This window comes from Podarcis vaucheri (genome assembly GCF_965113315.1).
Source record: "Podarcis vaucheri genome assembly, chromosome: 9".
Classification (NCBI taxonomy): domain Eukaryota; kingdom Metazoa; phylum Chordata; class Lepidosauria; order Squamata; family Lacertidae; genus Podarcis; species Podarcis vaucheri.
Genome location: NC_138767.1, coordinates 70,929,718 through 70,954,777, shown reverse-complemented (window position 1 = coordinate 70,954,777; position 25,060 = coordinate 70,929,718). Strand labels below are relative to the sequence as shown.

Sequence of the window (25,060 nt, the reverse complement as noted above, 5' to 3'; positions counted from 1 at the left end):
TAAGTTCAGTACAGTGGTACCTCTGGATGCGAACAGGATCCGTTCCAGTGGCCCATTCACAACATGAAAAGAACGCAACCCGCAGCGGCACGTCTGTGCACGTGCGGGTTGCGATTCGCCGCTTCTGCGCATGATGTCATTTTGCGCTTCTGTGCATGCGTGAGCGGTGAAACCCGGAAGTAACCCTTTCCGGTACTTCCGGGTCGCCGCGGGACGTAACCTAAAAGAACGTAACCTGAAGCGGACGTAACATGAGATATGACTGTAAATAGCAGCAAGCGTAGAACGGCAACTGTAAGCTCTGAGGGGTTTTTGCAATCCTGGCCATAGCTGTCAACTTTCAGATTTGAAAATAAGGGATCAGCAGCCTTGAAAATAAGGGATCAGCAGCCTCACCTGTCCCGGGGACAGTCTATGGGATATCTAACAATCCGGGATAGCAGCGGGAAATGGCACTGGAATAAGGGAATTCCCCATCCCGCAAAAAAAGGGAAAGTTGACAGCTATGATCCTGGCCCTGTCATGACTTTCTGCCTCAGATGAAGATGAGGAAGACCAGGTGGGTTGTGAACACCCCCTTCCATTATCAGTATTTCTCAAAACGTTGGAGTACAACTCCCATCATCCCTGACCACTGGTCCTACTAGCTAGGGATAAGGGGAGTTGTAGTCCAACAACAGCTGGGGGACCCAGGTTTGAGAAATGCTGCATTAGCGAGACGGCCTGCTGCCACCCTTGTGGCTGATGACTGCCACGACTGCCACTGCGCCTCCCTCTTTGCCACCCACCTGCTGCCCACCAATGAAGTAGCAGTGATGCCAGCACACCATGCCTCATCCTGAGGAAGGGGTCCTTCTGGGCGAGATCACACAAGGAGCTCTCACGCTGCTTTCCTCTGCTGCGAGAGCAGGAGATTCTCGTTTGAAGTTAGCACAAAACTTTCCAGCTGACTTCAAAAAGCAACACGCTGCCGTTTGCGCAGGCGGCAGTGGCACAGGCCCTCTCTGGATGATCTCACCTGCAATGCTTTGTTCTGAGAAAGGCTAGGTGCCTCCTCAGAATGAGGCGCAGAGCGGCCATGCTGTCACACGGGTGGCGCTGTGGTCTAAACCACTGAGCCTCTTGGGCTTGCTGATCAGAAGGTTGGCGGTTCGAATCCATGCGATGGGGTGAGCTCCCGTTGCTCTGTCCCAGCTCCTGCCAACCCAGCAGTTTGAAAGCGCACCAATGCAAGTAGATAAATAGGTACCACTGTGGTGGGAAGGTAAACAGCGTTTCCAAGTGCGCTGGTTTCTATCGCAGTGTTCTGTTGTACAGTGGTACCTCAGGTTACATATGCTTCAGGTTACATACGCTTCAGGTTACAGACTCCGCTAACCCAGAAATAGTGCTTCAAGTTAAGAACTTTGCTTCAGGATGAGAACAGAAATCGTGCTCCAGCGGCGCGGCAGCAGCAGGAGGCCCCATTAGCTAAAGTGGTGCTTCAGGTTAAGAACAGTTTCAGGTTAAGTACGGACCTCCGGAACTAATTAAGTACTTAACCTGAGGTACCACTGTACCAGAAACGGTTTAGTCATGCTGGCCACATGACCCAGAAAGCTGTCTGTGGACAAACACCGGCTCCCTCAGCCTGACAGTGAGATGAGCGCTGCAAGCCCATAGTCGGCATTGACTGGACTCAACTGTCCAGGGGTCCTTCACCTTTTACCTTACCATGCTGTTGAAGCAGGAAAGGAGGAGGAAGTGAGGTGGCAGTGGCAGCAGGGAGCAAGCGGAGATGTGGTCTCAGGTGGCACATTGTCTTGTGCCAGCTCTGCTTACAGTTATGTAAAGTAATAAGGCCAGTAAGGAGCAAATGAAGCAATGTTTTTTTCAAGAGAGCTGAAAGGGATATAGCAGAACCTTTGCTTCCCAATGTATAAATAAACGTTCCTTTGTCTCTCTGTCTTCTTTTGACGCATGCACACACACACAGAGAGAGAGAGAGAGAGAGAGAGAGAGAGAAAGGAGTATCAGAACAAGATTGTAAGAATAGTCAGGGTGCTTGTAAGAGGGAGCTGAGAGGGATAGGCTGTCCTCAGTCCTGCCCTATGCTGATTTTGAGTCGAAGAACAGAGACCAAAGTGACTCTTAGTCCTACTCTCTGGAGGAAAAGGGGACTCAGAACACACTGAGGGGTTGTGGTCTTGCGGAGAATATCACAAATAGAAAAAGATGCCAAGCGTGTCGATCAGAGGTGAAAGGTGGAAGTGTGGAAACACCACCTTTGACTCTGAAAAAACTGTCTCCAGCCTAAAAGTGGGACTTGGGAGATGAAATAGCAACTATTGCTAACTCTCAAGCTGTTCACAGGCAAAAGTGAGGCATCCAAATTCTTACCTGAGCTGGGTCTGCAGGCCTGCCCAATCCTATTTCAAAGATCACGCCAAGAGCATAGGACGCTCTGTGATCTCCACAGCAGCTGGAATCCATCAGGGACAAGACAGAAGAGTTTATATAACGTACGCCATCAGCTCTGGAAAGATTTTGAGCCGCCATCTCAAATAAGCTGCGTCCAATTTCTAAAATGGCGTCCTTTTGGCCTTCAGGTGCTAAAATCATAAGATATAAATGTTCAATTAAACTACTGGCTGTGAAAACAAGCAGGTTCTGATTAGGTAGCTTTAATTTCCCACACGCTTACTATTAAGTAGATTTGGTGCCTAATCCAAAGTTACTATAAGGGGGTGAGGGGGTTGCAAGACACACCAATAATGTTGTAACATGTATATTGTACCGTCACTTTCACAGATTCACAGAGGTTATACATATAGCACCCCAGTCATGTGGCAGTTATCCTTCACTTTCCAGTGTAATTTATTATCGCTTTTCTTAGTGCAAAAGGATGGCAATTTTTACAGGGGAAGGGGAGTGAATCTGTTGTTCAAAACAAATTTAGTCCTTGCTATTTATTGCAGGGCATTCATTTTCTTTGTGGTGACAGAAATGAAACTGCACTCTCATTCCACAAAGGGCACATACTACTTGTTAAGTTGTGGGTGAACATATCAGACGACACAGCGATTCTTCAAACAGCTCTTGTTTATTCACAGGCAAGAACAGTACTGAACTGAAGGGTTCAGCCAGCCTGCTTATATAGAGCTCCACTAGAATGCAACAGTAACCATTTTCTGTAACTATCCAATCACTGAACGTCACTCTCAATCCCTTATTTGCATATGTGGACCTGAGTGAAAACTATCTACAGTATCCCCCTGCTGGCCCAGGGTGAGAACTTCAATACATAACACTAGTATCTACCTTAATGTATCAGAAATCCCCACAAAGTGTGGAAGGAGCCAAAAATATCTCTTTGGGTCTGGCATCTGATGTGATTTTCTCCCTGTGCCACTAATATACAACCCTGGGGGCTGGTATGCCACAATGGAGAGCGTAAGAGCAGAACCTTATTCCTAACACAATTGTTTGTTAAAATGTGGTCCAAGGAGAACCAGCAGTCTCTAAGATCATGGCGAAAATGAAAGAGGAAAAAGCTGAAAAGCCACATGTTTCTTGCAAAAGTTAAGTGATTGATAAAGAAAAGGAAAGAAGTAAAATCTCCAATTACCTCCTGATAACTGTAGACCTGACTCTTGCAACTGTTTAAACATGTTGTAGTATTTCTCCAAAAGTTCTTGTCTCCAGCTGAAGGCTGCATCCTTGGGGCATCCTCCATATTTATTGATCATTTCCAGATAGTAGTTTTCATAAAGGCCTGGAGAAAATGAAAGCGAGTCATCTGAAGGCAGCCCTGTTTAGGGAAGCTTTTAATGTTTGATGTATTACAGTATTTTAATATTTTTTTGGAAGCCGCCCAGAATGGCTGGGGAAGCCCGGCCAGATGGGGGGGTATAAATAAATTATTATTATTATTATTATTATTATTATTATTATTATTATTATTATCCTAGCTGTATCTGTGAAACTTCTCACATATAGGTGTCCACCTTCCCACTTCAGAATTACTTAATGCCGTCACAAAATCACTTGATTTTGGTTTTAGATTGTGTTCCCCTGGGTCGATTTTAAAGTGCCTGAACCTAAGACTGTTGATACAACTACACCAAAGACATGTAGCATGATCCTAAACTGTCAGTTTGCATTTCTTAGTGCAGAAAGGATTAATCTTATGTGTAGAGATCTTTCTGATTCTAATTTAGTTAAAGAGGGTTCTGGAAGTTTCTCTGTGTGAAAGAAACAAGCAGAATGTTCATGGTGTTTGGGTTATACCTTCAGAGAAGCTGAGTAAAAAGGTAAAGGGACCCCTGACCATTAGGTCCAGTCGTGGCCGACTCTGGGGTTGCGGCGCTCATCTCGCTTTATTGGCCGAGGGAGCCGGCGTACAGCTTCCAGGTCATGTGGCCTGCATGACTAATCCGCTTCTGGTGAACCAGAGCAGTGCACGGAAATGCCGTTTACCTTCCCGCTAGAGCGGTACCTATTTATCTACTTGCACTTTGATGTGCTTTCGAACTGCTAGGTTGGCAGGAGCAGGGACCAAGCAACGGGAGCTCACCCCGTCACAGGGATTCGAACCGCCGACCTTCTGATCGGCAAGTCCTAGGCTATGTGGTTTAACCCACAGCGCCACCCGCGTCCTGAGAAGCTGAGTACAGCTGGCTTAAACAGACTCTGCTATCTATTTCTGTCAAGGTCATGCTGACTATAATAAGAGGCCAGAAGGAGCCCGGGTTTCACTTTCTCTTTCTACCTCTCTTCCTTCTGGTGTGCTGTTCTGTACATAGTATGCTTAGTGTTAAGGTTTAGACTTATTATGAGTTATTGTAAGTTTAAGTTAAGTCTGCTGCAACTGGATTTCTTATGGACAGCGCCAATCCTGAATGTATTGGATTTGTAACCATGATGCTCATTTGCCTTCAGTAGCAGTAAAGCTCTGTTGGACGAAATGAAATTGCCTCTGGTCTATTTTTGGGGAATCCTGTAACATGTTTAAGTTTTTACTCTGCTAACTATACATTGGAATCTGCTCTGGATCAATATTGGGTAGAATTCCATGACATAAACATCTCCCAGTGTTAAGCCCTACTGAATTAAATAGAATTTACTCCCTACTCAGTGTATTTAGGATTGCAGCCCTAAACTGGTTTACAGATTATTCCTTCTTTCTGTGCGGGAATCCAAAGACCTCTAACAGTGAGCTCTCAGTACCATTAGCAAAATACGATTCTCGAGATTCAGAAACAATGACAGCAAAAGCTGCACAGAATAGATATAGATTTGAGGCATAAATATGCTTAATGAGTAAAGACATATCTATTTCAATCAACATGGAGCAGAGAAGGAATACCTTTAGTTCCACATAAAGGTAAAGGTAAAGGGACCCCTGACCATTAGGTCCAGTTGTGACTGACTCTGGGGTTGCAGCGCTCATCTCGCTTCATTGGCCGAGGAAGCCTGCGTACAGCTTCCGGGTCATGTGGCCAGCATGACTAAGCCGCTTCTGGCAAACCAGAGCAGCGCACGGAAACACTGTTTACCTTCCCGCCGGAGCGGTACCTATTCATCTACTTGCACTTTGACGTGCTTTCGAACTGCTAGGTTGGCAGGAGCAGGGACCGAGCAACAGGAGCTCACCCTGTCGCGTGGATTCGAACCGCCGACCTTCTAATCGGCAAGTCCTAGGCTCTGTGGTTTAACCCACAGTGCCACCCACATGCCCAAGCGCCACCTGCATCCCTTAGTTCCACATATTCAGCCTCAGTTGCCTATCCTCACAGCTTCTTTTAAATTAAACAAACAAACAAACGAAAGGAGATCCTGTAACCCTACATGATACCAAGTTCAGTCCTTGCTACTTGCATTTTTGCTCTTTTTTGTGTTTCTGCACAAATCCATGCCTGGGCGATGTGCTCTGGACAGCGAAACATTTTTGATAGTAAAGGTCAATTCTTTCCAAAATGTCTTCTTTGTAGAAAGGGTTAGAAATCTGTGGGTGAGGGGAAGAGTAGTAATCTTATGCATTTCCTATAAAACCGTTGCGCATATTTTAAGAAATTGCTAAAATGCAGGAACACCATTTTTTATTCCTACTGCAGAACACAGGCAAGTGACCACAGACGCTTGCAGATTGGCGTAATGCAGACAAACTGCCTATTTTGAACACTTTATTTTAGATGACGAGATTCTCCCTATCCACCTGAAAGGGGTATAAAGTATGCTTGATAGACATTTTTAATATAAATGCTAATGGGATGTTATTGCCACATATTCATGCAAGCTTCTAAAAAAAACCTGCCTGATCAAGTTCTCACATAGAGGAATAAGCTATTCCATCCAAGTGGCTAAACTGGTCATCAGACTGTCTGTGTGGATTCTGTCATCTAGTTATATATTTTTCTTATTTTAATAAATTATTAGTATACCTAAGAATAATATACAGTTCATCAACTTTTTATTTTAAAAAAGCTTACATGGTTCCATTGTAACAGTATCATAACTTTGATATCATAAATAAGAAAACAAATATATAACTAGTTTATTTATATAAAATGTGATGGGGGAATGAGTGTTCAGACCCCTGGGCTCTCACTTGTGGGGTGCCTCAGGGTTCTATCCTCTCCTCCATGTTTTTTAACATCTACATGAAGCCGTTGGGAGAGATCATCAGGGGATTTGGGCTGGGTGTTCATCAGTATGCGGATGATACCCAGCTCTACCTCTCTTTCAAATCAGAACCAGTGAAGGCAGTGAAGGTCCTGTGTGAGTGTCTGGAGGCGGTTGGAGGATGGATGGCGGCTAACAGATTGAGGTTGAATCCTGACAAGACTGAAGTACTGTTTTTGGAGGACAGGAGGTGGGCAGGTGCGGAGGACTCCCTGGTCCTGAATGGAGTAATTGTACCCCTGAAGGACCAGGTGCACAGCCTGGGAGTCATTTTGGACTTGCAGCTGTCCATGGAGGCACAGGTCAAATCTGTGTCCAGGGCAGCTGTTTACCAGCTTCATCTGGTGCGCAGGCTGAGACCCTATCTGACTGCGGACTGTCTCGCCAGAGTGGTGCATGCTCTAGTTATCTCTTGCTTGGACTACTACAATGCTCTCTATGTGGGGCTACCTTTGAAGGTGACCTGGAAACTACAACTAATCCAGAATGCGGCAGCTAGAGGGCTGACGGGGAGTGGCTGCCAAGACCATATGACACCGGTCTACATTGGCTCCCAGTACGTTTCTGGGCACAATTCAAAGTGTTGGTGCTGACCTTTAAAGCCCTAAACAGCCTTGGTCCAGTATACCTGAAGGAGCATCTCCACCCCCATTGTTCTGTCTGGACACTGAGGTCCAGCTCTGGGGGCCTTCTGGCAGTTCCCTCACTGCGAGAAGCCAAGTTACAGGGAGCCGGGCAGAGGGCCTTCTCAGTAGTGGCACCTGCCCTGTGGAACACCCTCCCACCAGGTGTCAAAGAGAAAAACAACTACCAGACTTTTAGAAGACATCTGAAGGCAGCCCTATGTAGGGAAGCTTTTAATGGTTGACGGACTATTTTATTTTCATATTTTGTTGGAAGCCGCCCAGAGTGGCTGGGGAAACCCAGCCAGATGGGCAGGGTATAAATAATAAATTGTTGTTATTGTTGTTGTACTTTTGGTTGCCATATGGTTTAGGCACTAGGTGGCATTGGATTTAATTGGATTTAGATAAGTCAGGAGTTTCCTGTTCTGTGCTTGCTGGAGTGGCGAAGCTTTAGCAAAATTTCCTTCAACTGCTTGGTGTCAAGTCAAGTTTTAAACCTATAGATTTCTAACAGGACAAGGAAAATGGCACAGCCCTTTGCAGCAGTAAAGGTAAAGGTAAAGGGACCCCTGACCATTAAGTCCAGTCGTGACCGACTCTGGGGTTGCGGCACTCATCTCGCTTTATTGGCCGAGGGAGCTGGTGTACAGCTTCCGGGTCATGTGGCCAGCATGACTAAGCCGCTTCTGGCAAACCAGAGCAGCGCACGGAAACGCCGTTTACCTTCCCGTCAGAGTGGTACCTATTTATCTACTTGCACTTTGATAGCTTTTCAAACTGCTAGGTTGGCAGCAGCAGGGACCGAGCAACAGGAGCTCACCCTGTCGCGGGGATTCGAACTGCCGACCTTCTGATCGGCAAGCCCTAGGCTCTGTGGTTTAACCCACAGCGCCACCCATGTCCGTTGCAGCAGTAGCCTTTGCCTTTAATAGTCCTGTATCGTAGCCACAAAACAACTCAAGGAGGAAGGAACAGTGAATCTGAGTTCACTCCTTACGCATCATACCCGATGCCCACCCGAGTTACAGTACTGCCTTGGAAATGAATGTCAAAGGCAGGCACAGGTAACTCTAGATCCATATTGACATATTTGTTACCTTCTGTTCACTCACCTTTCTGGTCTCTAGGCCATTAAGACGATAGTATTTCACTGGACCAAAGTATCCTTCAATACTTGATGAATAGCCGCTGCCTCCGAGAGCCAAGTAACCGGAAGTGTCATCGAAATAGAAATCCTCCCTAAAACTAGAAAAGTCAAGGTTTTGAAACATTCTGAAGCAAATAAAACCTCTGATTTGCCGGGCAGGCAGAGGACTCTGTCATGGAATAGTCTGGAATATATTTTAAACAAGATGGTTTGGAGGCTTACAGGGACACAAGCAGAGTGTTCTCTCTAAAGACCGCTGCATTGTGAGGAGAAATCCAGTTTGACATCGGTCAACAAAGCTTTTTTTTAAAATGAAATCTGGAAAGGTGCCATAATAATAACACTGGGCAACAATTTTTTACTTTTTGAATGTTGTCTAGATTTCTACAACTGATTTAGGGTATTTTTGCACTGCTGAATCAGGAAATGGCATCCGTTTCTCTCCATCAGGTCAGGTTTTTGTGCTATGTTGATTTGAAAAAAAATCAGATCTAGTGACAAAATCGATTACATTTTTGTGTCATTATCAGCTGATTCTTGTCAACACATATCATCCTAAATATGTTTTTAAGAGAAAAAAATGTTTTTCCAACAACATATATTGATTACCTGATAGAAACATCGATTACTGTAAACTGAATGGTGGGCATTGATAAAGGTAAGTACACGTAAATTGCATGTTGCTTCACCATTTTTCAAACTTCAGGGCTTGAACATCCATTTCTTGGAACTCCTGGAATGCTCAGCGGCAGGGAAGTCTCTCTTCAGAGTCCAACAGTAGTCAGCCATGACTGCGTCCCAGCGACCCTGATACCTGGTCTCCATCTCTTTCATGTCCTGATGGAATCTCCCCGCCTGCTTGTCACTCACTGAACCCAGGTTCTCAGGAAACCGGTCTATATGTGAAAATAGGTAGTGCATCTTGACGCTCATGTTGCAGCCCAGGTTTCTGAAAGCAGTCAGCATGTTGTTGACAAGTTCTGCGTAGTTTCTGCCTTTATTGTTGCCAAGAAAGTTCTTCACTACCAGAACAAATGCCTTCCACGCTTCCAGTTCCACTTCGTTCATTGAGTTTCCGAACTCTGGATCTCTGATGAGCTGACGGATCTGAGGACCGTCAAAGATGCCAGCTTTCAACTTCTCCATGGTCAATCCTGGAAAAGCCTGGCACATGTAAGTGAAGCAGTCACCATCCTTGTCCAGAGCCTTGGTGAACTGCTTGATTAAGCCGAGCTTGATGTGCAGCGGTGGGAAGAGTATTCTGTCTCTGTCCACCAGAGGGTCGTTGATGACGCTCCTTTTTCTGCAATGCACCAGTTCCTCCCGCACAGGCCAGTCCTTCTTCGTGTAATGCTGAGCACCAATTTATGGAGGATTTTGAGGTTTTATGACTTCAAACTGATCCCTTTTCGACATAATCACTCAGAACTATCGGACCTGAATACTTCTTGTCATTAAAATAATAATTTCCAATCGAAACAATTATTCGACATGGCATTTTACCTCCACCAACTTCTTCTAAAGCGTACATGTGAACAAAAACATAAAAAATGACATGTGGCTATAGCTCAAAAACTTGACCTGATTGAGCAAAACCAATGTGATTTTTGGATTCAGCGCATCAGATTCGTCCTAAATCAGCTGAAAAAATGCAGACAACAAATTTGTTGTTGACCAGTGTAATAATAATAATAATTAATAATAATAATAATAATAACAACAACTTATTATTTATACCCCGCCCACCTGGCTGGGTTTTCCCAGCCACTCTGGGCAGCTTTCAACAAAGCATTAAAAACAGAATAAAACTTCAAACATTAAAAGCTTCCCTAAACAGGGCTGCCTTCAGATGTCTTCTAAAAGTCAGATAGTTGTTCATTTCCTTGACATCTGATGGGAGGGCGTTCCACAGGGCGGGAAGAAATGATTAACAATAGGACCCACAAAGGGGAGGAGGAGATTTTGCCTTTATGTTGTATGTTGGATATGTGATTGTAAAATTTTAATCTTTTTTTAAAAAGAAAGAAAGAAAAGAATACACACTACTTGTTAGAATGGAGGGCAAGTTAGTCTTACATAAAAGTTTGATGCCGGTGAATTTTCAGATTCTTTCCAACACTGGTAATTTCTATCTAAAACAAAAATAAATTAAATTTTAGTTTTGAAAACATACATGTGAACCAATGGAAAACAGGTTTATTTCATCATGGCTTGCAAAATGCAACAAAGTCTTGCCAGGATGGTCAGCTGAACCACAAGAATTCACTATCTTTATATATGGATGAGGGACGCGGGTGGCGCTGTGGGTTAAACCACAGAGCCTAGGACTTGCCGATCAGAAGGTTGGTGGTTCGAATCCCCGTGACGGGGTGAGCTCCCGTTGCTCGGTCCCAGCTCCTGCCAACCTAGCAGTTTGAAAGCACGTCAAAGTGCAAGTAGATAAATAGGTACCACTCTGGCAGGAATGTAAACGTAGTTTCCATGCGCTGCTCTGGTTCGCCAGAAGCGGCTTAGTCATGCTGGCCACATGACCCGGAAGCTGTACGCTGGCTCCCTCGGCCAATAAAGCGAGATGAGCGCAGCAACCCCAGAGTCGGTCACGACTGGACCTAATGGTCAGGGGTCCCTTTACCTTTTATATATGGATGAACCCACAACTTAACAAACCTAAGGACTGAAAACATCAGCATAAAGCCGAAGGGAGACCTAATATAAGATCGGTGTAAGAGCCAAGTCAGTCTTCAGTCACCAAACCAGCCCAGCACAGCAGGAATTTTCCCCACTTGGCTGATTGGTGGTTGCCATTTGGATTTCACCTGCCACGTAGCCAATCGTCACAACTTGCAAGGTTGCGGAGAGGCTCTGGTTCAGGTGATAGGGATGGGAGAACGCTCTCGCCATCCCTGTGTGAAGGGTATTCCGTTAAAGGAATCCAGGGACTCAACTGGTTTGGTCGACCCCTGTGAGGGGGTTGTGCCCGTGCCTGAGTCCAGGGGGAAATTTGGGTGGTGAACATAGTCTGTTCCCGGCTTTCCGCCTATCCAGGTGTTTACACTAGGCTGACCTATGCTGGTGCCCTGGGTCAGCGCTGCCTGCAAGGGTGCCGGGAGCTAGTCGAACCAGAGCCTATGCAACCACTCACCCTCTGTAATCAATAAAGTTGTGGCCTAAATTCTGCAAAAAACCAAAACTAAAATTTGAGTCAGGTGTGAATTTAGGGGGGAGGTCTCTGGGTCTGAACACGCAAATATGTTTAGATTGAACACCGATTGTCTTTACAATTCTGACAAGGCTATTTTAGCATCTCCGTTCAAAGCCGCTTGCAACCCCTAAACACATTCTCCTCATGCTCAGCTACAAGAGGGCAGCCAAGGCGACATAGATACCTGCCCGCCGCTAACGGAGAGATCAAGTCGAAGCCACTGCTTCAGAGGAAGGCTGAAGGTCGTCTTCACCGCCACATCTCCCCCTTTGAGAAGATGCATCTGGATATGAACGTCACCTGAAAAACAAATCCCAGGGAAAGAACCTTGTCAGTTATGCGAAGGCCGCAAATATATTGACTTGATTGATCAAGTTCACACCTGCTTTGCTTTGGCAATGTCAAAGTCACCGAGTGTTTCCAGAATATTCATTGGGTCCAAAACTGCCTAGGGTCAGTTCACACAAGGTGGTCCCTACATAACTGCCTCAGGAAAGAACGGGGGTTCATACAAAAGATAATTTCGGTGATGTGTTGCTTTTGCATCGGTTGTACACACGCAACTGGCTGCCATTTTTGAGCAGCTACAGTTGTATGCTTTGGGGTGGCCGCACAAAAGCCACTTATAAGAGTGAGCTTCATCTTCTTTCTATAGCTTTTATTATTTTTTTCTAATTTACATTTCAAGATACTCATTTAGACAACCTTACATCAATGACTTCCCTTCTTCTCTTTCCATGGTTCATTTTGCATACCATACATCACTACGTATTTTACATGAACTAAACCATTCAGTAATCCATTATTACACCACTGAAACTTATTTACGCTGTTGAAGTTATCTTAATGCTACCAGTGTTTTTAAATGTACACAATTTCCACCCAAGTTGTAGTAGTCCAAGTTCTTAACCCAAGGTAATATTTCTGGGTTAGTGGAGTCTGTAACTTGAAGCGTATGTAACCCGGGCTACCACTGGACTTGAATATTCACCCAGCCACTGTCAGTTCAATCTCCCTAGTCTGTATAATGCAAGAGCCTTGAGTTTTCAACTCTCTGCGTTAGTGTGAGTGCTCGGAGGGGCAGGGAGACCATAGAATCGAATGCCTCTTTTGCACATACTTCTTCCCCGCCCACATACAATCCTATAGCCCTGTTTGCTCCCTTTTCCATCCATTTGACTAACATTCTTTGAAGGCTAGTGAGGATTTTGAATAATGATGTGAATTAAATTTACTTGAGAGACGGCATTACAAATTAAACTTGTTGTTGCTTTGGGTTGCCTTGAACAAGAGAAAGTGACATCATATTATTATTATTATTATTATTATTATTATTATTATTATTATTTCTGTCTGGAGGCCTCCCCCCATCTTACCTTCATTCGTTAGAAACACAGCAGGAGTACTGTACATTTCCTCAGAATCAATGAAATACAGTATTCCACACAGTGGTTTTCTGCAGTAACGGAGTAAATAAAGCCACACCGAAAAAGTAAAGCTGTACAAACAAAAAAGTCTGATGAGAAACAGAATATTGGGAACAAAGACAACTTTAACATTATTCAGTTCATTGGTCTTCAGTGTGGAAATAGCACAATTTTATGATGGCAAGTAAGGGGGGTGGAAGAGGAGCCAATTTAGACAATCCCTATTAAAGTAGTATATGTTGTTGTTTAGTCATTTAGTCGTGTCCGACTCTTCGTGACCCCATGGACCAGAGCATACCAGGCCCTCCTGTCTTCCACTGCCTCCCGCAGTTTGGTCAGACTCATGTTTGTAGCTTCGAGAACACTGTCCAACCATCTCATCCTCTGTCGTCGCCTTCTCCTTGTGCCCTCCATCTTTCCCAGCATCAGGGTCTTTTCCAGGGAGTCTTCTCTTCTCATGAGGTGGCCAAAGTATTGGAGCCTCAGCTTCACGATCTGTCCTTCCAGTGAGCACTCAGGGCTGATTTCCTTAAGAATGGAGAGGTTTGATCTTCTTGCAGTCCGTGGAACTCTCAAGAGTCTCCTCCAGCACCATAATTCAAAAGCATCAATTCTTCGGCGATCAGCCTTCTTTATGGTCCAGCTCTCACTTCCATACATCACTGCTGGAAAAACCATAGCTTTAACTATACGGACCTTTGTTGGCAAGGTGATGTCTCTGCTTTTTAAGATGCTGTCTAGGTTTGTCATTGCTTTTCTCCCAAGAAGCAGGCGTCTTTTAAAAGTAGTATATACTCACACACATATATATTCAGGCAATCCCATGATTGGGTAAGAGAGGCATGGGAGTTCTTTGCACCTAGCGTTTGAGCAGAGAAGGGTTCAGTCGAGGGAGCTAGGTCTGCACACAAGGGGAAACAACAACTCGATTGGAGAAGCAGAGCTCAGAGAAGCTATACATCTTCCAGAGAAGGCTCTCAGTACTAATATAAGGCAGGGAGCAGTAGTTTGTGTGCACTAAATGTTATGTACTGAAGTTCTCACCCTGGGCCAGCAGGGGGATACTGTAGATAGTTATGGAAATGAAGGATCGAAAGTGATGTTCAGTGATTGGATGGATAGTGTAGATAGTTATGCAAATGAAGGATCAAAAGTGACGTTCAGTGATTGGAATGGATACTGTAGATAGTTATGCAAATGAAGGATCGAAAGTGACGTTCAGTGATTGGATGGATACTGTAGATAGTTATGCAAATGAAGGGTCGAAAGTCACGTTCAGTGATTGGATGGATACTGTAGATAGTTATGCAAATGAAGGATCGAAAGTGACGTTCAGTGATTGGATGGATACTGTAAATAGTTATGCAAATGAAGGATTGAAAGTGACGTTCAGTGATTGGATAGTTTTAGAAAGTTGTTACAGTAACGTGGTACTGGAGCTCTATATAAGCAGGCTGACTGAGCCCTTCAATTCAGTTCTGTTCTGGCCTCTGAATAAACAAGAGCTGTTTGAAGAATCGCTGTGTCATCTGATATGTTCACCCAAAACTTAACACTAAATCTGTACACTTAGCAGGAAAGCCACAGAAATGATGGCAATCAAAGACAGGTTCAAAGTTTCTCCCCACCGCTCAACACCTGCCATCTTCATAAAGCGTAGAAGTATATAACTGGGAACAGAGAAACTTCAGAGTAATACCGTATTGGCCCGAATATAAGCCACGCCCACAAATAAGCCGCACCTTTAAAATTCAAGGGGGGAGGGAGAGAGAAAAAGACAACACCCAAATATAAGCCGCTCCCTTAAAAAATCTGCAGGCACTCACACCCGTTCCGTTTTACCGTACGTCTGTTTCAGCAGCAATACCGTCAAAGTCAATTTTTGTAAGGTCGCGAATTTAAGCCACGCTTTAACTTTTCACAGTCGGAATTTGGAAAAAAAGAGTGTGGCTTATATCTGGGCCAATACGGTATTTTAAAGCAGATTTCAACTGCAACTATTTCCCACTTATTTGTGTACACATACTCACATGCATATATACATAGACACACTTTGGCTTTGTTCATTTTCAATAATAGCATTAAAGTAAAAACAAACAAAAAACAGATTAACAAACAGGCTATGGGTTATGTCAAAACACAAAATCTTTACTCATGAAGATTAGAACACTCTTATGGAGCATTTGCTCAATTATTTCTGGTGGGGTCAAAATTTTCCCAGTGAATTTTTAAGGACTTAAAAAAATTATTATTCCTGCCCCTTAACGCCAAACTGACTGTTTCTCTCTCCTTTTGTCAGGAGGCGATTGGGGATGGAGTAAGTGGGCAGATTTATCACTGTGGTCCAATGAGGAAGAAGTGTGTTTCAACATCCTTTGCCACTCAGCGATGCCTTTCTAAGAGGCAATTGCTTTTCAGAGTCCGGTATCGTCATCGGTCCATGAGACTTAGCAAGTCCTGCAAATGTGTCGCAAGGCAAATAAAGGTGCAGCTTGTAGAGATTGCAGGAAGAAAAGAACGTACACAAAAAGCTACAGTAGTGTAAATATCCGGTAGCTTTCAGAATACAGAATTTGATAGCTATGGTAGTTGGTATGTGGTGGACATTCTGGGAAACATATTGGAAAAAAATGTTTAAAATAACCTTTACAAAAAACCCAGAAGCTTTTCTTTTAGGAATTTTAAGTGCTGAAATCCGAAGGGAACAGAAAAGATTATTTATGTATGTGACCACAGCTGTATGGATGTTATTAGCCCAGAGATGGAAAGAAGACAAAGTCCCTACGAGAGAAGAATGGCAAATCAAGTTTATGGGCTATGCCAAAACGGCAAAAATGACTGGAAGAATCAGAAATCAGGAAGACCAGAGCTTTAATAAGGAATGGGGAACATTTATAACTTATCTTAAAAACAATTGTAAACAGTTAAATTCGTTAGTGGGATTGGAATAACCCTTGTAGTGCAATGAGAACTATGGATGTAATGGAGATATAAAAATTTTGGATTATTACAAAAGATGCAGTAGGGAAGGTTTAACACAGGCTTCCTCAACCTCGGCCCTCCAGATGTTTTGAAACTACAATTCCCATCATCCCTGACCACTGGTCCGGCTAAGGGGAGGAGGGAAGTCCAGGGGATATGTGGGAATTGTGTTTTTATATAATATGTTGTGGTGTGAGTGTAAATTTTTCTATGGAAAATCAAATAAATAAATTTGAAAAGAAGAAGAAACTTTCACATGCTGCACACTCAAGTACAGTATTATGATAGTACTACTGTTGATATGTTTGGCAGTCTGGGGTGCTTTGGAGGAAGATCTGAGGTAAAAATCTAATAAATGATTAAAAGAAATTAAAAGCTTTCTATCAGTTGAATATCTATAACTACACACCCATGTGTCTCACAAGCTCCACCAGGAGGTAGTATCAGGAACGTAATGTACAAAACCTGGAAGGAACCGACCGAAGTTTCCTCAGGGGAGGGGAACTGCATAAACAAACCCACAGCACCCATATAATTTATGACATTTTCCACGACAAAATAGGATTCTGACAAACAGAAAGGCAGCCAGAAGAGGGAGACAGCTGGAAGGAAAAGAATGCATGCTTTAAAAGAGCAAAGACAGTTATTTTTAAGGACATTTTTAATTTTCTTACTTTGGGTAACCGTTCTGGCGCTTTCTGATTATTTCAAGTTCTCTGTTCTCAAATTTCTGAAACTTCTTCACAATTCCCGTCATCTCTCCACCAGAGGCGTACGGAAAGCTGAGGATCTCAACGACATCTGCAAAATGCAATCATTCTTAATGTGCCAGGAAGTGCAAATAGCTGGGAGTTGTAGTCCAAAAGATTGGGAGGGCACCAGGTTGGGGAAGCCTATATGCCCTATTGTCATAAATGTAAAGGGACCCCTGACCATTAGGTCCAGTTGTGACCAACTCATCTTGCTTTATTGGCCGAGGGAGCCAGCGTACAGCTTCCGGGTCATATGGCCAGCATGTCTAAGCCGCTTCTGGCAAACCAGAGCAGCGCACAAAAACGCCATTTACCTTCCCGCCAGAGTGGTACCTATTTATCTACTTGCACTTTGACGTGCTTTCGAACTGCTAGGTTGGCAGGAGCAGGGACCAACTCCTATTTCTTTTTTTTTTTTTATAAAATTTTTATTGGGTTTTCACATTTTATATAGACAAAGACAAAAACACAAAAAACATAAAAACAAACAAACAGAAAAGTAAAACAACAAACATATATAGTTTCCAGAAAAAACTTATTTTCTAACCCTGGTCATTGACTTCCCCCCACCCCCTCCCTTGCATCCCTATTCCCAAATTTGTATCAGCAAATTGGCATTTCCTTATCCATCTTAATATTAGTCCTTTATATATATAAAAAAGCAAAATTAAATTTATTCTAAGTTGGACCTCAGTTCCCTTCCAACGATTTCCCATTTTGTCTTAAATAATAATCTTGTTAGCTAAATCCCATAGTCTTAAGTGTTGTTGAAACTAGATTCTTCCCTCCCTCCCTTCCCCGGTTTGTGTCCCTTCCGAAAACATGTCCAAAATAGCAATTATTAGCCCGGATTCCTTACGTCCGAGGCTCTCAAATCTCTTTCAGTCCCTCTCCGCCGGCCTAGTTGGCAATCCTTTATGTCGGTCTTCACGTCTCGAAAGAGTTCTTTCACAGTCAGTCCAAAATCTCTTCCCATATTTTCAAGCAACTGCTGAGGAATTTCCACAAGGCATGAATTTTGAACATAATCAAAGTCAGAGTCTATGTGGAGGCCCCAATTATATTTCTTTATTTTAAATTCCTTGATTTCATAAATTCCCAGGGCCTCCACTTTCATCTTCTGGATCTTTCGTAGATTTGTAGTAGGTTCAGTCCAATAGTCTCCTTGTTTATATTCCACAGATATCAGCTTCTGGACAATATTTTCCCATTTCAGTTCTTCTCTTTCTTGTTTTGTCTTCTCCTCTTCTTTGGTTATCATTTCCGGCTCAGCTGTGGATTCTTTCTCAGCCAGGTTCTCATTACATTGAACAGAACTACTTGTTTCAGGATTCAAGGTCATCAATTGTTCACTCATAGCCGTAGTCTGTTCCTGTAAGATTCCAACCAAATAAAACATCCTTTCGATTTCTCCCAGTATCTTTCCATCCACAGCCATTGTAATTCCACAGATTTCCCCCTAGAGGGAATCTGGTTACTTAGTGTTCTTTTCTCCAACAGTCCTCTGTCTTATTATTGATTCTTTGTTTCCAACAATTTTAGTTCAATTGTAACTCCTTTTAACCCAGAGGGGTCTTAAGTAGCAATTTTTCTACTATTAACAGTCCGTTTGACAGCTTTAACAGCTGTCAAACTCTGCTCTTCTTATACCAGCTCCAAAGTAGGACACTCCCGGGCCCGGGAGGGGGGGGGTTGCTTACAACAGAAATATACCCCTTCCAACACTCCTCTCTCCTGCTCAAAAAAAAAAAATCTTTTCCAAATCTTGGAAGTTACTGTCTTTTTAAACTCACCCTTTACAGGGTAGGCACTCCAGCTTAGTTCTTTTATCGTTGCTCTGGATCGTCTGCAAGGGGGGGGGTGCGGACTTCCTTTTAACACATCCCCCGATCGTCTCAAATTCAATAGGTAAAATTCTTAGAATCCAAATTCAATTAACTCACGGGTTCTTTTTCTCAGCCGAATTTCAAGGAAGGAAGTCAGCGCTCTCCGGTCATGGCTCGCGGCTTCGCTCAGCAGAGGTAGCGATGGACTCTCGGTGCCACGCCACCCCCCGTATCCCCTCCGCAGCCTTTAAAAAGGCTCTTTGCGAATCAGGGGGGGCGCTTAAGGCACCCACCGAGTCTTCAGTCCGCAGGCTTTCGTGCCTGCGGTTTTAAGGGTCCCCGTGTCGCCGGCACGGCAAAGACCCGTCCCCCGCTGAGCCGATTCCCTCCGGAGCTCGGAGGGAATCCGCCATTCCCAGATCGCGCCAACCCCGGAAGTCGGACCAACTCCTATTTCTATGCCAGTGCATAGCTGAACACTTAACTTTGCAGCACGGGACAGAGGTTATAATTGAACTGCTTTGTAAATAACGGAGGTTAGGGTGAGACTATCTTAACATCTCCGTAGTTTATAATAAGTTACAAGATTGGAAAAGATTATTCGGCAGGTGGTGCGTGAGATTTCTGGCTGCTATTTAAGACTGTGGCAATTGCGTGTGATGCGTACTTTGAGATAACAAACTGGGACAAAAATGAACAGAAGCTTGCCTTCGTCCTATGCATGTTTGCTCAGAATTAAATCCCACCGAGTTCAGTGTCTCGGATGATTTCCCAAATAATACACCAGTAAAAAAGGTAAAGGACCCATGACAGTTAAGTCCAGTCACGAACGACTCTGGAGTTGCAGCGCTCATCTCGCTTTACTGGCCGAGGGAGCCGACGTTTGTCTGCAGACAGTTTTCCCGGGTCATGTGGCCAGCAGGACTAAGCCGCTGCTGGAGAACCAGAGCAGCGCACAGAAACACCGTTTACCTTCCCACCAGAGCGGTACCTATTTATCTACTTGCACTTTGACGTGCTTTCGAACTGCTAGGTTGGCAGGAGCAGGGACCGAACAACGGGAGCTCACCCTGTTGTGGGGATTCGAACCGCCAACCTTCCAATTTGCAAGCCCAAGGCTCAGTGGTTTACACCACAGCGCCACCCGTATCCTAATACACCAGTTGTTGTTGTTGTTGTTTAGTCGTTTAGTCGTGTTCGACTCTTTGTGACCCCATGGACCAGAGCACGCCAGGCATTCCTGTCTTCCACTGCCTCCCGCAGTTAGCTGGACCTTATTAAAATAACTGTTCAGGCAATGAAGTGCTGAGGATGAGGACAACAATGGCTGGACCATCGCAAAGCAGCAATGCCAACTGATTCAGAACAGTGCACTGGTAAAATGATGTGGATAGGCCTTTGTAAGCCTCCTTTGCTACCTACAAAACAGTATAATTGTACTAAATTGTTGCACAGTGCAGCGCTGGGCAGGGAAAAGCCACATCAGATAATCCCTCATTGCATTACAATTATATCATTCTACATTGTTCATAAATCTTTGCTAATGAGATCACGCATGGCAAGCAGTTTAATAGGTTTGGCACCATGAGATCAGCTTGGAACTTCACTGCAGGTGAGTTTTATGCACCATTCCAGTCTCATTATCTACAGGATCTAGGTTCCAATGTGAATTTTTGTTCTTGGTAGTGTTTACAAGTAGAGATGCGTGAGATATCGTTCTGCTGTTTGCACACCAGGGTTTGTTCACGTTTCCTCTTGTCCTGCCACTTTCTCCCAGGAAAGCCCCCCTTTTTACGGCTGAATCAGAACAAATGTCAGTTGGTTTTTCCCAACATTTGTTCTGATTCAGCGGGAAACAGTGGGTTTTCCTGGGGAAAGCGGCAAGACAAGCAAAAAACCTCTTGGAAGCAGAAAAACTCTTGAACCTGTTGCTTTCTAGTGTGGAAAAATGACGCAGCTGCTTTCATATCCCTCTTACAGAGCCAGGGTGAAGTTCCTTTTAATTCTGGATGCCGTTTCAAAACAAGTCAGGATCTGAAACCAAGGTCTGATCCAAGCTTGCTCAAACAAACAATCATCTAAATAACCCACAGTTCCTTGAGTCTGGATGTTAACAGAGAACAGCGGTTTGTTTAAAAACACAGATGAAAGCTTCCAATCTTCTCCTTGTAGACATGAAGAAGGAGAGGAGAGGGAAGTTGGGAGCCTGAAAGCTCACACAGGATCATTCACATTGCTTGGTTTGCCAATAAATCTGAAACAGCCTGTTGACTAATATACAGTTTCTATGATATTGTAAGTGGGAGTTTAGTCACGTACGTGCCCCCGGCTTTAACCATTTCATGTGGGCAGGAGCGATGCCTTCAGAAAACTGAGAAGGAGGAAGATCAGATACAGACATACACTGGAAGTCAAACAGAATTGATTCCGGAAGTGTGTTCGATTTCCAAAACGTTCAACTTCCAAGGCGCAGCTTCTGATTGGCTGAGGAAGCTCCTGCAGCCAATCAGAAGCCCCGCTGGATGTTTGGCTTCCAAAAGAACGTTTGAAAACCGGAACAATCACTTCGGTTTTCAATCATTCGGAAGCCAAAACGCTTGGCAACTAAGCCGTTCAAAAACCAAGGTATAACTGTACTCAGGGCAATCTGTCGTCTTTCAACTCAGAGGCTTTCAGATGTCTCATCCCTCTAAGAAAAGCAGTAAGAAAAGGGCTCTCAAAATTCTCAGTTAAGGACCTTTGCGACAACATCAGCCAGTAGACAATTCTTCTCCATAAGCCCTCTCCTCGTACGCTTGAAAAATCCACACGCAAAATGTCAATTGAGTCCAGGCTGTAGATTTCAAAGATGCACCACCAGGTGAGCTGAGCACCTTGCTAGTTGCAAATTCATTCACACAATGTGAAAAATTCAGACAATAAGAAAAATACTTACCATTCTCATGGGGACACCAACGCATTATGTTTGCCTGCAGCCTCCAGGTATATTCCAAGCTCCATTTCATACACACTCGGTGTTCTTTGTAGGGACGTTCGAAAGGCGGAACAGATTCCAGCAAAGTGTAGTCCTTTGCAATTGCCTGCAAGTAGCCTTCCTTTCGTTTACCATGGAGGATCCCTCTTTGTTTGTGAATAATCCATGCATAGAGTATCACTGTGTGTACGATGACGGAGCGCCTGATGAAATAGTCATCTCTGAAAACCATGCTGTTTGGAAATTTCAAGTTCACGGTTCTGTTTCTAGTGGTGTGGAGATATTTGTCATTTTCCCACCTCTCCTTATAGACAGACACACCAGTTCTGAATTCCAGTGACGCTACGGCTTCTATAGTAACAGTGCAAGGTTCTGAGCATAAATAGTCGACGGAGATTTCAGTATCATTGAGAACTCTTTTGTTCAAAACATTCAGATGAATGAAATCTTCGTAAAACACATCAGGTTTGGGCTGCGGAGTGACAGGTGTTGTCAGCAATGTGTCCTTTCCAAAAGATGGCACACTTTTCTAAAGGGAAAAAAAGATGCCATATGTTAACTTATTTAATATTTAAGGGCAACTGATGCAAAAGTGAGCTCTAATTATCTTCATTAAGATGTTCCTCACTCGGAATTTTTGCAGAGTTGTAAACCAAACGGTTGGTTACGAACGGGATCCGTTCCCTAGCCCTGTTCGCAACATGAGCAGAACGCACCCCGTGTCTGCGCGGGTCGCGATTTGCCGCTTCTGCGCATGCGTGTGACGTCATTTTGAGAGTCTGCGCATGCGTGAGTGGCGAAACCCGGAAGTAACCCTTTCTGGTAAGTCATGTCAGACTAACCTGATCTCGTTTTTTGACAGAATTACAAGCCTGGTAGATGAAGGGAACGCAGTGGATGTAGCCTACCTTGATTTCAGCAAGGCATTTGACAAGGTGCCCCATGATATTCTTGTAAAGAAGCTGGTAAAATGCGGTCTTGACTATGCTACCACTCAGTGGATTTGTAACTGGCTGACTGCCCGAACCCAAAGGGTGCTCATCAATGGTTCCTCTTCATCCTGGAGAAGAGTGACTAGTGGGGTGCCACAGGGTTCTGTCTTGGGCCCGGTCTTATTCAACATCTTTATCAACGACTTGGATGATGGACTCAAGGGCATCCTGATCAAATTTGCAGATGACACCAAACTGGGAGGGGTGGCTAACACCCCAGAGGACAGGATCACACTTCAAAACGACCTTGACAGATTAGAGAACTGGGCAAAAACAAACAAGATGAATTTTAACAGGGAGAAATGTAAAGTATTGCACTTGGGCAAAAAAAATGAGAGGCACAAATACAAGATGGGTGACACCTGGCTTGAGAGCAGTACATGTGAAAAGGATCTAGGAGTCTTGGTTGACCACAAACTTGACATGAGCCAACAGTGTGACGCGGCAGCTAAAAAAGCCAATGCAATTCTGGGCTGCATCAATAGGAGTATAGCATCTAGATCAAGGGAAGTAATAGTGCCACTGTATTCTGCTCTGGTCAGACCACACCTGGAGTACTGTGTCCAGTTCTGGGCACCACAATTCAAGAAGGACACTGACAAACTGGAACATGTCCAGAGGAGGGCAACCAAAATGGTCAAAGGCCTGGAAACGATGCCTTATGAGGAACGGCTAAGGGAGCTGGGTATGTTTAGCTTGCAGAAGAGGAGGTTAAGGGGTGATATGATAGCCATGTTCAAATATATAAAAGGATGTCACATAGAGGAGGGAGAAAGGTTGTTTTCTGCTGCTCCGGAGAAGCGGACACGGAGCAATGGATACAAACTACAAGAAAGAAGATTCCACCTAAACCTTAGGAAGAACTTCCTGACAGTAAGAGCTGTTTGACAGTGGAATTTGCTGCCAAGGAGTGTGCTGGAGTCTCCTACTTTGGAGGTCTTTAAGCAGAGGCTTGACAACCATATGTCAGGAGTGCTCTGATGGTGTTTCCTGCTTGGCAGGGGGTTGGACTCGATGGCCCTTGTGGTCTCTTCCAACTCTATGATTCTATGATTCTATGGTACTTCCGGGTCGCCGCGGGACGCAACCTGAAAAGATTTAACCTGAAGCAAACGTAACAAGATGCATGGCTGTATTTGATGTTGGGAAAGATTGAGGGCACAAGGAGAAGGGGGCGACAGAGGATGAGATAGTTGGACAGTGTTTTCAAAGCTACTAACATGAGTTTGACCAAACTGCGGGAGGCAGTGGAAGACAGGAGTGCCTGGCGTGCTCTGGTCCATGGGGGCACGAAGAGTTGGACACGACTAAACAACAACAACAACAACTATATTGCTGTCCTATGGCTTTTGGGGGAAAATGTACAACAAAATGTTGGTTTCAAAAAGGAGGATGAGGAGAGGAAGAAGAAGAAGAAATATGCACAACTTGCAGACTTAACATATAGAATAAGAGAACAAGAAGAACGTATGCTTAGAGACGATTGGAAAGCGCTTATTGAATATATGGGGAATAATTGTGTACAGCTGAAACCACTGGCAGCATTAAGATAAATTCAACAGTGTAAATAAGTTTTGATGGGTGCAATAATGGAATACTGAATGGTATAGTTTTGTAAAACATGTAGGGATTTCTGATATGCAGTGCTTTTTTCCCTTTAAAAAATGTTTAGGGGTACTCTCATTTTCCTACTCATATTGAAATACAGTGCTACCTCGGTTTAAGTACTCAATTCATTCTGGAGGTCCGTTCTTAACCTGAAACTCTTCTTAATCTGAAGCACAACTTTAGCTAATGGGGCCTCCGGCTGCCGCCGCACCGCTGGAGCACAATTTCTGTTCTCATCCTGAAGCAAAGTTCTTAACCTGAAGCACTATTTCTGGGTTAGCGGAGTCTGTAACCTGAAGCATCTGTAACCTGAAGCGTATGTAACCTGAGGTACCACTGTACTGCCCCTCAATGAAGCCAAACTTAGATTCACAAAATGTTTAGGGGTATGCGTCCGCCCCCCCCCCCAAAGGCACTGATATGTCAAATGAACCATGGAAAGAGAAGAAAGGAAGTCTTAAGGATGTAAAATGAGTATTTTAGATTGTAAAACAGAACATGTCATAAAAATTATATAGAAGAAGGAGAAGGAGAAGAAGTGAAGTGAAGTGGGCGCCAAGCACCCCAAACCGATGGCACAATAACTTTGCCCCCCTCTCCCCCAGGTGAGCACCCACCTGCCCACCCCACCTGGCAGGAGACCCGAGGAGCCAACTCACCAGGAGCAGCCAGAGGAGGCAGAGGCATCCGGCAGCTGCCCGGAGGCGCACGGTGCGCCCCACGGCGCTCTCCATGGCTGCGCCCGCTTCTCCTCCCTCTCTTCCTCGGGGGTGACTTGGCCGAGCCGGGAAACCCTGTCCCGGAGCGCGATGGGTGTGTGGCTGTCTTTGCGACACGGATCCGGCTTCCTGGCAGGCGATG

The 25,060-nt window shown here is 44.4% G+C and overlaps 1 protein-coding gene across 1 annotated transcript in view; it reads right to left on the bottom strand.

Annotated features, from left to right (window-relative positions):
* SEL1L3 (SEL1L family member 3) overlaps window positions 1-25,060 on the bottom strand; it is a 49,788-nt gene extending 24,728 nt beyond the window's left edge. Inside the window, exons 1-10 of the mRNA XM_082238467.1 lie at window positions 24,859-25,060; window positions 21,561-22,128; window positions 16,722-16,848; window positions 13,015-13,136; window positions 11,823-11,938; window positions 10,513-10,568; window positions 8,402-8,534; window positions 5,860-5,986; window positions 3,608-3,790; window positions 2,380-2,591 (exon numbers count right to left, since the gene is read on the bottom strand). Coding sequence (XP_082094593.1) covers window positions 2,380-2,591; window positions 3,608-3,790; window positions 5,860-5,986; window positions 8,402-8,534; window positions 10,513-10,568; window positions 11,823-11,938; window positions 13,015-13,136; window positions 16,722-16,848; window positions 21,561-22,128; window positions 24,859-24,933 — 1,719 coding nt within the window. The 5' untranslated portion in view covers window positions 24,934-25,060. The remainder of the gene's footprint in view (window positions 1-2,379; window positions 2,592-3,607; window positions 3,791-5,859; window positions 5,987-8,401; window positions 8,535-10,512; window positions 10,569-11,822; window positions 11,939-13,014; window positions 13,137-16,721; window positions 16,849-21,560; window positions 22,129-24,858) is intronic.